A 14234-nucleotide genomic window follows, 5' to 3' on the forward strand; every position below is an offset into this window, starting at 1 on the left:
CATTACATTAAACTTTGAGTGTGGTTTTACTGTCACCGGTGGTGCTGTTGTTGTATTGTTCAGACAGCTAGACATTCTGAGCCACAATCATGGACATATGGAGGTCATTTTCATGTCTAACAATGGAAAAAGGCTTTTTCTAAGTTCTGTTTTAATATAAAATATCTAATCCTTCCATTATCAACAGCTGCAAGTCAGAGATCCTTTGGTCAAGTCTGAGAATTGTAATAACACTACAATAGCACTCGCCAAGCCATGAGAGCTGCAGTAGCTGTAAAGTAGTTCATTATATAGGGAGCGAAATACAAAAGACGCTGAACAGCAATCTTGTCTTTGAAAAGACACTTTCTGGTAAATCTTTTTGTCTGGTGTCAATGTGGGAAACCTAATGAGACAGTGCAGACATACTTTGAGAGAAGACACGAGGTCCATGTCCATATGAGAGACATGGACATGGACTCTTTCACACATGGTTAGTGTGTGAAAGAGATTGTCAGGGTGGTCTTATCCATGGAATAACAAACTCTCCTCTCCGCGGGATGTTTTTATGTCATAGCAGGAACAAAACAGTATCTCTTTCCCTTGCTTTAAGGGAAGCAGCAAGGTCAGTTTCCAGGGGTGTGTGTGAGTGTCTGTGTCTGTGTGTGTGTGTGTGAGAGTGAAGGAAAAATCTTTGGCATAGACATACCCATCCTGAGTTTATGTTGAAGTGCATTATTCTGGGAATTTTGAAAGGTCGCAGGATTATTTGATCTCTGTCTGCATTTGAGTCATAGCCAAATGCCATGATGCTCTCATTTTTTAATATCTTTTCCCACCTGTGTGTGTGCGTGTGTGTGTGTGTGTGTGTGTGTGTGTTCGTCTGTTCGTCTGTGTGTCTGTCTTTTTCCATGTGTGTGGTGGGGGTGTTTTTCAGGGCAGTCTCAACATTTTGGATTGCCAACCCCAACAACAACCTCATCAGCAATGCAGCTGCTGGTTCTCAGGTAATAACATCAGGATTATATAAGAAAACAAATACTTTGTTTTGTTTTTGTTTTTTTTGATTAAGAAAAAATGAGTGACCAACAAGAAGTATCCCTTATTGCTATAGTACATGAATCTGCAGTGGCTTTGGTGTTCCTGAATTTTAAAAATGAAATCTTTTCATGCTCATAACAAATAAAAATCTGTCAATAAAATGGGATTTAACAGGCTTTAGTGTTTGATGGTGGTGCGGGGGCTGCAATAACATAGTGAGACCTTTTAATATTCAGAAGTAGAAAATGAGGATTACTTGTCCTGTCTATTTTTCATTTTAACATGAACAATGTTGAAGTGCACAAGAGAGGGCTGTGCAGTGTAGCCTACTACCGACTGGTAGCAAATAACCATGTGATATTTTTCATTTAATTTTGCTTGTAGGTCTTGATATCATGAGAATAGTTTGATGTCCTGCCCCGTTTTACATATTGTCATTTTGGAATTGAACTTGCCACTGCCCATAGCTGGCATGCATATGAGGCCAGTTGATGAACTGTACCACAAACATGTTTTGCCTTATCAGTTTATTTCTTACTCTTTCTTCCTTTTCCAGGATGCTGGCATATGGTTTGTGTTCCACAGCTCTTCCACAGGAGACTCTCATGGGCTGGTACCAGATACAAAAGCAGAGCTCACTCCTCTAGGGATTTTCTATAACAACCGTGTACACTCCAACTTTAAGGTACAATCAGAGTTGGTTATCTTTGAGCTTTTTTCTGATTATCAGAGTCATATTCAGGTCAGTGTGTGCTTTTATCCCCACATACAACCCAGGCCAAAAAAAATGAAATCACCACTGTTCATTTAACTTTAATTTTGTCGAAAAAAAAAAAGATCAGTCATGCCACAAAACAATTTATCATTCATTCATTCATTCATTCATTCATTCATATTTAACATTCAAACCTTCTGGCTTTAAGAAACATGAAAAAAGAAAGAAAATTATAGTCAATCACAATTTGTTTTTTTAGATCAAGCAGGGAAAAAAAATAAGCAATCATTCAATTCTGAGGAATTATGATCAAAACATTACAGCACTAGTACTTTATTGCACCACCTATAGATTTTACAACAGCTTGAATTCTCTGAGGTATGGACTTAACTATCGACAAACAGTATTCTTAATCGGTCCAGCTCTAACTTTGTTTTATTGCAGTTGCCAGATCAACTTTGCAGGTTGGAGCCTAGTCATGGAACTTTTTCTTCAATTTCCACCATAGATTTTCTGTTGGTCCCAGGCTATTTCCTGGCCATGCCATTGACATTATGTCTTTCCTGAAGGAAAGTTTTCATACCTTTTGCCCTATGGAAAGATGCATTATCATCCTGAAAAATTGTCATCATCACCAAACATCCTTTCAATTGGTGGAATAAGAAATGTGGTTTTTATTTGGCCTTTCTGTATGTAAATTTCCTTTAGTTGAATTCTTACAGTTCAGTCACATGGCATGTCTGTGATTAGGTTTTTTTATTTTTTATTTTTTCCACAAAATTAAACAATTAACATCCTCCAAGAGAGGTAATTCTATAATTTTTGCCAGGGGTTGTACAATACAGTACCAGGTTGTGCCAGACCTCTTGGTGTTGTCTTTTTCTGCTTGTGTGTTTTTAAAGACAAGACAAATGTAGTGTTTAGAACTTGCAAAAAGGTTAGCATATAATCATATAATTCTCTGCTTACATACTTTTTACTTGCAAAAAAGGACCATGGACATGGACATGCACATACACGAACAGGATCTATAATAGTCCTCTGTTGTGTAATGACACATAGTCGGGCAGGTGAACTGTAAGGTCTTTGTCCACTCTGACCACAGTAGCCTCTGTAATAGAGGAAGTAGCCCTGAGACTATACTTTGCTTTATGTAAGTGAAAGACAGGTTTCCATATACATAAGGCACACAAACATATTGCATTTTTCCTTTATGTTATATTACAATTCACTTTTTAAGCATTTAAAATGGGTGTGAATATACATTTCCTATTCTATTACATTTGAAATGATTCACAGGAATTCAGTTTCTTATTCTTTTTGTAGCATAATGCACAGCACTGACTACATAACATACATTACAGCACACTGTAGAAATGTTTATATAAATCCAACACAAATACAGCTGTCGCTCTCTTTGATCTCTAAGCGTAGTTTTAAGGAAACCTTGATGTTTTAGTGTCATTATACTTTGGTCTTTCTTAGGCAGGGCTCTTCATTGATAAACGTGTGAAGACCACCAATGCTAGCGTTGCAGACCCTCGAGAATACCTGTGTCTGGACAACAGTGCCAGGTTTGTATGTGTGTCCAAATGTCTGTGTAGTAGCATTTTACATTTTGAGACATGTACAGTGAGTCATTTATATTGTGTTAAAGCACAGTGATTATCCTCAGTGTTCTTTTTAGAATTGCAACAAATGACTATTTTAATAATCAATTAACTGGTTGATTATGTTTGCAATTAATGGATTAATCAGACAATTACTATAGAACATAAAGCAGTCTGTTTTCAAAATTGTCAAAATAGGAAACTTAAACTATGATTTTGCTACACATGTAAAAAATCTAACAAACTCAAATTATTTGAGCCCGTTGAATGGGATAGGGCAATAGCTTTGCACTCTGTTAAAGCATTTTAGTGGAAAGCCTGTCAGGTTTTTGTTGACCGAGAAAACAAGGTGTTACAGATAGACTTTCCACTCTGCAGTTCCCTATTCAAATACAGCCCTCAACGAGATGGAAAAAATATTTATGAGTCCACTGAGAGTGCTCGCCATGCTGTTTGCGTGTGTGAGTGTATGTATGTGTGCAGTGGTATGAGGGAGAGGACTTCATGTTAAACTGTGCAGTACTAATCGTACGAGAGAGAGTTAAAGGAAACTATAAGAAGGCAACCTTAGATATTAATTTCTAGTATATGATTCCACCTCATTTATGTGGCCCCTTTAATCTGGTTCTAAATTATGTTTGCACAGATTCCTGATATCATGATGTTATGTTCATAAGTTGTCTTAGTCAGTCTTAACCCTGCAGTTCTTTTTTGGGTGAAGTGTTAGGGTTATGAGAGTAATGGTTATAGATAAGCTTAGGATAAGTCGGTGTGAAAGAGTGAAAGCTTGATATGAAAATTACTGTAGTGAATGGAAAGTCACAAAGACGATAATAGAAATATGGTTGTATTTATGTGTATTTTTTCAGATTCCGACCACATCAAAATGCTGACCCTAGCCGTCCTCGTGTGGCGGCAGTCATCGACAATCTGATCTCCTTCAAGAACAACGACTTGGGAGCATGGATACGAGGTGGTGACATCATCATCCAGAACTCTGGGTGAGACAGTGCGTAGGCTGTGTGCTGATTAATGTCATGTCTTCAAGACAACTGGGGAGTGTGAGGTTTCTGGTGACTTGTGTCATTGCAAATCATGATCTGGGATGATGAACATTTGTGTTGGCAGTTTCATGTCACAAATTACATTTGACAGTATGTTCAGCATTGGCTTAAGTCCCACTGGACTTCCACGTGATTTGATAGACACTTGAATAACTTTTTACTTTTGTTTTTGTTACCAAGGCAGATTGGTATTTCATTAACTGGCTTTTTATAGGACTAACAGGTACCTGTTTTTTTTTTTTTTTCTCTGAACAGCTTTGCAGACAATGGAGTGGGTTTGTCCTTTGCCAGGTGTGTACTTATGTAACAGCTTGATTTTTTTTTTTTTTTTTGCCACAAGCCATTTGTGAATGATAGTTACACAGCATACAGCATTTTAATTTCTGAGTATGAAGAAAAGAGCATCTTGTGCTTCATACAAAAGATTTTTTCTTCTTTCATCCTAAAGAGCACCAGTCATTATAAATATGTTTACGTTTGTGTGTGTATTTATGTTTTAACTATGTGTCCTTATCTCTCCTTATTTTACAGTGATGGTACCTACCCTAAGGATGAAGGGTCCAGCCAGGAAGTGAAACAGTCTCTGTTTGTGGGTGAAAGCCAAAACAGAGGAACCAATGCAGGGCAGAATAAATATTGGGGATTAGGAGGGCCTGATGGAAAGATGAGGACACTGCCTAGAAACAGGTGGGCAATATGTAATGAAGGGAGAAAAGAGGAACTGACAGAGAAATGCAAATCAGGTAGTCATGTATTTGGGCAGATACAGTCTATGAGGGAGCTATAGATGAAGTGTAGGTGGACTTGAGAAAGGAAGCTATGTTTTGACCAATTTCCCACCAGTGATACTGCAGCCCATTTATGAAAATTTGAGATTACAACATAGTTTTGTACTTTGGCGTAATGGGATTTTATTTTCTCTGCAAGACTTCATGCTTTTCTGACCCAGTTCCCATTTATTTCCACTAGGTGATGTCATGATTTCCTTCTTTGTGTCTGTTTCTGTAATTTCAAATTTTTGAGTTTAAGTGTGCTCCCACTGACAGGTAAACCAGAGATATATCCAATGATCAAAAGTGTGTTGATCTTTCACTACTCGTGGCTCTGACAGAGGTTTTTAGAGGCTCTCTCTGATATATTGGCTCAGTCTGTTGTAGTCAGAGCACAGCTTTAAGCTTGATGTCCCCTCAGCGTCTACTTATAGACTTTCTTTTCTTTTTGTCAGTACAATCATTGTTACGCAAGAGGAGAACAACGTAAAAATTGATAAATAGCTATGTTTGTTTTTAAGTCTCAGAATTAGGTTTTATGTCAATGTGTGACCATGGCCCCCAGTGTCCAACCACTTTATAGGTTTCCTGACCACACTGTCACATCCTGCTCGGTTGGTTTGCCTGTCATCATTGTGGTTACTTCCAGAGCTCCTGACATGATTTTTGCCTTACCAGAAAGAAGGCATTTGCAAGTGCCGTAAGGTTTTGTTTTTTTTTTTAATGGCAACTACATAATGTTGCCAAAATAATTTTTAATTATAATTATTTTTAATAAACCAGTATGATTACAATAACAACTGTTGTATATTGACTCTAGTGTCTGCATCATTAATATTAACATAGCTGGAGTCATTTTGGAGAAACCCTTTGAATTACAAAGTTGAGTTAAGTCCCATGTGACCTAGTGTTATGGATCATATCATGTCTTTGATGTCATACTCCCTATTGAGCCTTTAGCCTACGTGAAACATGTTGGAATTTTAATAATATGTTCCAGTTTTGCTGACAAACTGAAGCTGTAGTTAAAAGATCTTCTAAAAGATTTTCTATATTTTATTCATTGCGGTCAAGACAGGATTCATCATAAACTGTTCCTTGTCCCTCTCTACTATAGGACATTCCCAATCCGAGGTTTCCAGATCTATGATGGTCCAGTGCGGCTTACGCAGAGCACATTTCGTCAGTTCATCCCCACACCAGAGCGTTATACCAGTGCAGTGGGGTTCAACCTGAAGAACAATTGGCAGCTTACCCCAAGAAACAACTTGTCCCAGCTTAGCTTCCACTCCACTGTGAGTAAACATCTAGTTTTTACAAGACATTACAAGAAACATCATATGTAGCTTTTACAGTTGAATGTGTTGTAAATATATTTGCCCTGTTTTAATATTATACTCAGAATTTACATGAGTGAGATTGTGGGTCCACATACAGTTTTCACCAAAGAAATCACTAGGGCTTCTGACATGCAGTGTTTATTCTATCTTATATTAGTGATTTATAATAACTAAGCACTTCCATTAAGCACATTTTAAGGTAAATATCCTCATATGAATCTTAATCTCTTTTTCAACTTGTGTTTTGGTCAGCTCTTTTTTTTGTTCTCCATTCCTTTTTATTCATCTGTTGCATTTTAGTCAGGGGTGCCCTCTTGTGGTGGTATATTAATACTGCCTTTACTTAAAAATTACATTTAAACCCTGAATTTGCTCTAAATGTCTTTATTTATCTTCAGCTGATATCTTACACCATAATCGCATTGCCATACTAAACACACCATAAAGATTTTCAGTCCCATACATAACATCATTAAAAAGAGTAGCCCCTCCCGCCCCATCAAAAAAATGCAGATGAATGGGTGGTTGCTCTCAGATTTCTGACAGGCAACTATCAATAATATCCTCAGGTGGGACTGCAGACGTTCTTTGGCCGCCCTGGGCAGTGGTTTGAAGAGAATGACCTGGACGGTGACAAAAACTCCATCTTTCATGATGTTGATGGGTCAGTAACAGGCTATAGAGACACATATGTCGGAAGAGCAGACAACTACGTGATCCAACATCCTGGCTGTGTGAACGTGTCCCGATGGAATGGGGTGATCTGCAGTGGCCGCTACTCTCAGGTACCTTATGTCAGGGTGTGTACCAGTGTTAATTTCGTTGACGAAGTATTTTCGTTATAATTTTCGTCGACGACAAGTTTTCACTGACGAAAACGAGACGTTAACTAAATAAAAATTAAGTGATGACAACGAAAACTAAATAAAAATAAAATGACATTTTCGTTGACTAATAAAAACGAGACGAAAATGTGAGTGAGGGACGTTTTTAGAAAAGATCCAATCAGAATTAATCTTCTTAGACGCACATTTGAAAAGTAACTGATCCACCTATTGATGTGGGATGCGTGAGTACACGACATCATCATAGCCTACACTGGGTTTCTGTCTGACTTAAACTATAATGAAATGGCAACAGCTGGAGAAAACAAAGAGAAGATATATGGGTCAGTTTCATCTTTGATGCAGTGGCATTACTGCTAAATACAGTTTTTCTTTTAAATATTTTGGAGTTGCTCTTTTGCTTTAAAGAATGAAGAATGTCATATGCAGGTTATAAACGATCCATATATATTTAATTAAACTTGTTTTTCATTTAATTTTAATTTTGAATATTTTGTATATTACGATAGTTTAACTAAACTACACTTAAATTAAACCCAATATGTTTTAGTCGACTAAAATCTTATGCTATTTAGTCGACTAAAACTAAAACAAAGCAGATGACTAAAATATGACTAAAACTAAAATTGCATTTTAGTCAAAAGACTATGACTAAAACTAAATTTAAAATCTGCTGTCAAAATTAACACTGGTGTGTACCGTTGTTTCTGTTGTGCTTATGTAGAATGCACACTCTTTCTGACTCTTGGCTCAACCACATCCTCTTCTCCTTTAGGTGTACGTCCAGACTCAGGGATCCGCTGGCCTCAGTTTATCCATCAGCAGAGATGAATACCCTAATGCTCCCCTTGTACTACGGGGGATTAATAGCCAGACCGGACTGTCACAGCAGTACCAACCCATTCTAATGATGAGCAAGAGCTACACATTGCACTGGAGTGGAGCGGCCCCCAGAGAGACTGTCCTCTCTCTCATTAACTTTGATAAGTGAGTAACATGAGCCTGTGACGTGTGTATATGCTACTGTATGTCATAGGATGCCTGTAATCTGATGAGGATATATTTTTCTTTCTGAGAGAGAGTTATTTTCAATTCCTTGTAATTCAGAGAGGCCAGAATATAGTGGTACGTATTCTGCCATCACTGCAATAAATTGTTTTAGCTGTTTGTGTATTGTCTTTATTACTAATTTTACCTTAAGTATCTCATTATCAAATCAGAGTAATAATATTTCTTCTTATTCTAATTTGTCTTGGAGGGGGAGGAGACCCAGTGTAGTGTAATGTTTACATCTCTGTTTCTCTCACTCAGGAATGACTGGGTGCTGGTGGGACTGTGTTACCCATCAGACGCCACATTTCAGATCATGGCCGACATCAACGATAGGCAGAGCAATACCTTTCATGACATCACAGACTACGGTACTGTGTCATCCCTCGCAGAGCTGGAGAAGAGACCAATGGAAAGGAAATACTTCTTTGACCAAGAAACTGGGTGAGAGAATAAAATCCAGTCCTCCCAGTTTTGTTTTTTTTTTCCTGAAAGCTTATTAAACTGCACCTTTTTCTTCTGTTCTCTTCCCATCCCACCTAGATTGCTGTGGCTCTACCTTTTGGCCCGAAATGGTCGTGATGGTCACAGCTACTGTTCAGTGAAAGGCTGTGAAAGAGTGAAAGTCATAGTCACCACATCCTCCAAACAGACCTGTAACTGTACAGCTAAGGCCTACCCCAAGTACTCCAAGACTCCCTCAGCAGTGGTGCCTATGCCGACTCTATACAAACAGCCCTGCCAGGACTGTGGTGCTAAACAGGTTTGTAATGCTGCATTTAGGATGATGTCCATTCACGACGCAAGACGCAAGCCACGACTGCTGACCTGTGTGTTTCCCTCTCAGCTTGTGTTTTCCAGTGAGCCATGGACCTCCTACCTCCAGACACAAATCAAGTCTCTCAGCCGCACTGAGCAGCAGAGAGGAGATCACAGCTCCTTTATCACTGTGAGAATGCCAGGCCTAAGCTCAAAAATAAAACCAAAAGCATTGTATTTACTAAATGACTCCAACTTGGGAACCAGGGTTTATTAAAGCTATGTTTCCTGTCACCTGCCAGGTGAATGAGGTGACCTTGGCCTTCTCTCAGCCTGGGTATTTCTTGGTCTCCGTGGATTCCTGCTCTGGCAAAGTTACCAGCAAAAACGCATTTGCTAAAATGGATGACAAGATGGAACAATATCTAAGAACTGGAATACCAAAGAGGTGAGCCATGGAGAATGTGAAAATACTGTTCAAACCCAATACATTTACATTTCTAATATTTGAATAGAAACTTTTAGTTTTGTAACTGATCTGCAATTTATTTCTTTTTCATAATGGCAGTGCAGGACAGCTGATTCTTGAATTTACAGACATGATTGTTTCCTCAACAGGTCAGTAGTGTTAATGGCAACACATGGTCAGCCAGAAGACCTGGTTGGTGTAGCACCACATCTGGTGCCATTTGGTGTAGCCAAAGCTGCTAATCTACACACAGCAGGTTAGTCCCACACTTGTTTGTCTTTCTAACTACTGTGTTTTGGGGCATAGTCCCTCTTTCTCTTACACTCTTACCGTTGCCTCTCACCACAGAGAGTCTGGCATTTTGGGGGTTCCGGGGTGGATCTTCACCCCCTTCATGGGTTTCTGTACGAGTCGGCAAAGGGGGAGACGTGCTGGGGCTGCAGGAGCGCTACTTGCCTTTGGGTTTGGAGGCATATGGCTGTAAGCCACCTGTAGCTGGAAACCGCAAAGACCTGGAGCTACTCAAAAAAGCCACAGGGCGCTAATGACCAATGGGAACTATCCATCTTGCCAACCAAAAGACTCTTGCACACAGATACACTAACACACAGAATCAGCTGATGAATGTGAACTGCTGAACCTTTAATTTATTAACAATGGCAAAGATGTTTACCAGTTTCAAGTGGAGAGATGTTGGTATTATTAATGGGGTGTAGTATTTTTGTGATTTTGTTTCTGTGTGTGTGCACGTGTACAGTATGTGTAAATATGCCTTGGGGGCATTGTCAATGCACTTTCCTTTTAAAGACACAACTTGCCTTATCAGCCAAAGTTGTGGAGTTTAGAGTGGAGCTTTGCAATACTGTAGTAACTCAGTTGTTTATCTTGGTCTAAAAAAAAAAAACAACCAACCTAAGCAGCCTTAAACATATACCAACCAATGCAATTGTTTATGTACTAGATGAAAACAGAATTAATTCCATAGTCTCAAAACAGAACGCAGCACATTAGATAGACTACACACAGGCTAAAATGACATTATGAAAACAAATAGCATTGTCCCTGAGATTATGAGATTGTCCAACTGGAACTGAAAATGAGCAAGATTAGGTGTTCTCAGGTCCAAAGGAAATTATGAAAATAAAAGCCACTGCATCTGAGAAGTGCAAAAGTTAAAAGTGTAATAAAAAAGCATCAGTGATTATATTATGCAAAACACCTACACTATATTTTTGAATCTAGCCATATTCATATTGTTTTTAAATAGTCTTATAGACGTACAGAAGTTCACAGCAAAAATACCATTAAGTAGATTATGATAGTTATTACTGTATAGAGGTTGTTACTTTCTTTCCACCAGTTTTCATACACACAACTTGTAGCTTTTTAATTGATGTCTGCAACAACTGAATCTTTAACTGGAAAACCTCCTCTGATCATCGTGCAGCTGTACAACTAAAGCACCTTTTACGGACTTACTGGATCTTTTATGTCACATTTTAATTTATCGCTTCACAGTGATGACGTCTCAAGTGCCGGCCACAAGTACAGCACAAATATACATATTCTATTTTTGTTGTTTTTCAAACAAAGGGGAATGTTTTACTTTTTATCTGCCTCAGTTGTAAACAGTGTTTATATACATTACATGAATAAGGGGTGCCTTTTTAGATGTCTACCCTGCCTGTACAACACTGAGTATGATGTAAAACACATACAGATCATAAACCAGCTCTAACGTACAAGGCGTTATGTTGAGACATACAGTATATATTCTTTTAAAGGGTGTTTGGATGTGAGCAGGGCTCCCCCACTGCGCAGTAATAAGTACCCCTCTGTGACTGTATGTGTGTGCCTGTGTGAGTATATGACCGGAAGGGGACAAGCAATTACCTAGTGTCCTTTTAAACCACTCTACTGTTAAAAAGAGCGAACGAATGAAAGAAAGTTGTTTCCATCCCTTGCTTTTTTTTTTTCAATTGATGCTTTAAAGAATTGTTCTTTTTTTTTTTTTTTTTTTTTTAATTCGTAGTGAGCTTTGTGAACATGGTGTTTATTGATTAACTTGATGAAAACAGGTCAATATGTATTTACTGTTTTTCCAGACATTTGGAAGAACTGAAGTCAAGTGTTTCAACATGGAAACTTGACATTGTTTATGAAATTGCCAGTTAAATAAACATTTATGCTTTTTGAAATTGTATATTTTATTTTTTCCTTATTTCTTTATACTAGTAGCTTAAAGGGAATGGCATCCTGCATGTTATATCTGACAAATGCAAACAAGTCTTTTTATTTGCACCATATACCTTCACCACTTGAGGGCAGCCTTGCCATTTCTGAGGAATTCCTGTCTTCCTTAAATTCATATTGGCTAAAACTGAGCGCTAAGCTACCTTTTAGTATGCTCATAAAACCATAAGTTTAGCCTGAGAACAACCATCACCATTTATTTTACCACCATCAGTTGCCTGTACAGAGGGATATAGTAGCATTTCAATGATCAGGGTTACCATCTTCTCTCCAATAATAAATGGCAAGAATCAGGGTGCTGTTTAAAATGATAAATGCAGACAAGTTATTCTGAAATTGTGTTCACACAAACACATGTAAGGCAGACTGATAAATACTAGTTTAAAGATTCAGGCAACTGCCTCATTAAATCAAACACATCATGCTCCTGCTGCTAGTGAGATTGATTGTTTCTGTGTGTGCTTATGTGTGAAGCTCTGACAAGAAAAAGATATAAAAACTGACACTGCCTAAAGAAATACAATTCTGTCCTAACAGCCCACAGTCCACCATATGGCTCAGATAGTGAATTTACTTGTCCATAAAATAGTCGCTTACCGTGAAGACATAGTGCTCCCACACACTTCACACCATTCTGAAAATGAGAGGGGACAGATTGGTGTGGCACAGTTTGCAGGCAAAATGATGCACAAGAGGACAGAAGCTCTTTATGATACACAGGCATCTGCCATAAGGAGGGAAAAAAATCACAGTGGTGGGATTACACTGCACGTTTCTCATTGTTTCTCAGATCATCTACTGAACCCTGCATTTTAGGCTGCGTTTTTACAGTGAGCCATTATCCGTGCAGATACTGAGAATATTACCATCAGGGGTGATCTTTGTGGTATAATTTTATTTTTTGAATCCTTTGATTATGTTTTTAAGTCACATGGATGGACTGACTGTTCATTAGAGCTGTGTTTAATTATGTAATGCTCTTTAGAAATATGCAAATACAATTAAAGAAATGCCAACGCTAAAAATATGTCACTCTAGAGACGTGTGTGCAGGAGTGTGGGTGGTAGCCATAATGTGGTATACTGTATATCGCTGAGAGGGCATAGCTATGGCCCTTCAGTTTCTGTTAGTAGTTAATAGTACCAGGCACCTACTTACTACCCTTTGCGATCCTTCTTCTAAAAGTTAAATGAGCAAGCCACCCTATAAAAGGTAGCAAGCACATATGTGAATATAAATATACACACATATAATGTCAGAATCTGACATTCATGACCTTAACTAACATAGAAACACACATACAAGTGCATACTCTTTTAAAATGCATGAGCAAATTTTTATTCAGTGAAATATACGCCAGCAGCAACAATTGACATGTCCACTGATATGAGAAAGAGTAGCTTTCTGCCTGCCTTTAGATCAGTATTTTACTTGTGTGTGTGTGTGTGTGTGTGTGTGTGTTTGCGCAGTTATGAATTGGGGATTCAGAGAATAAAATATCCACCCAGTCCACAGAGGAGCATTACAGCCCAGCAGTTTAGTATATTCAAGGTAAGTTTATCTGGATTCCTCAACTCTGCACATCATATAATTTTAATCCCTCACCATTCAGTCACTTCAGCGGTTCCAGCTGATTCCCCGCTGATGCTCAGTGATGGTGGCTGTGAATAATTAAACAATTCTGACAGCCATGTAGGGGTCCGTTTCCATGGCAACCCCTCTCCTGGTGTCCTCGCTGCCCTAAGGAGTAGTGTAAACCTCCTGTCTGCTTAATGTCACAGTAACAGCAGCAAAGTGGCACACAAAGACATGCAGGTTGGGGTCAGTGGGAGCTTTTGATTGCAAGTCCAGCCTCAGTTTCCTCTCTGCTCAGTGCTGTCGCACAGAGAAGGTGAGGAAGAGACTCACGTGCTGTCACACAATAAAAAATTGTTTTCGGTGGCAATACAAAACAGGATGTAGGATCATCGTTAGAGTATGCGTCTGCCAGGCACACTTTTTGTTTGGCTTCTTCCAGCACTGGACTGTGTATTGCAAAGCAGCCAGTTATAGAAATTGACCACAAACAGCTCTGGTACGTACTGATGAGTCAATACGCAGGCAGGTGGGTGGGATTGCTTTAAGGTCACAGAGAGAATATTTTAATTATATCTGTAATCTGCTCTGACAGTATGTTGACATATCTTTGCTTCTGAGAGTGATAGCCCCCCCCCTCCACACACACACACACACACACACACACACACACACACACACACACACGCACAAACCGATAATGTCCTGATCTCCCATCACCCACAAAACCACCCAGACATAGTCAATTACCCTTTAACATCAAA

The 14234-nt window shown here is 38.7% G+C and overlaps 1 protein-coding gene across 4 annotated transcripts in view; it reads left to right on the forward strand.

Annotated features, from left to right (window-relative positions):
- cemip2 (cell migration inducing hyaluronidase 2) overlaps positions 1-10590 on the forward strand; it is a 25910-nt gene extending 15320 nt beyond the window's left edge. For all 4 annotated transcript variants that reach the window (XM_026320708.2, XM_026320711.1, XM_026320710.1 and 1 more), the window contains exons 10-24: positions 917-986; positions 1577-1705; positions 3221-3309; positions 4215-4346; positions 4665-4700; positions 4941-5096; positions 6297-6474; positions 7089-7304; positions 8140-8351; positions 8676-8858; positions 8958-9177; positions 9262-9363; positions 9476-9621; positions 9792-9898; positions 9991-10590. In XM_026320708.2, the coding sequence (XP_026176493.1) occupies positions 917-986; positions 1577-1705; positions 3221-3309; positions 4215-4346; positions 4665-4700; positions 4941-5096; positions 6297-6474; positions 7089-7304; positions 8140-8351; positions 8676-8858; positions 8958-9177; positions 9262-9363; positions 9476-9621; positions 9792-9898; positions 9991-10187 (2173 nt within the window). In that variant the 3' untranslated portion in view covers positions 10188-10590. The remainder of the gene's footprint in view (positions 1-916; positions 987-1576; positions 1706-3220; positions 3310-4214; positions 4347-4664; positions 4701-4940; positions 5097-6296; positions 6475-7088; positions 7305-8139; positions 8352-8675; positions 8859-8957; positions 9178-9261; positions 9364-9475; positions 9622-9791; positions 9899-9990) is intronic.
- Positions 10591-14234: the final 3644 nt, after the last annotated feature.

The sequence above is a fragment of the Mastacembelus armatus genome, chromosome 9 (assembly GCF_900324485.2).
Source record: "Mastacembelus armatus chromosome 9, fMasArm1.2, whole genome shotgun sequence".
In the NCBI taxonomy this organism is placed as follows: domain Eukaryota; kingdom Metazoa; phylum Chordata; class Actinopteri; order Synbranchiformes; family Mastacembelidae; genus Mastacembelus; species Mastacembelus armatus.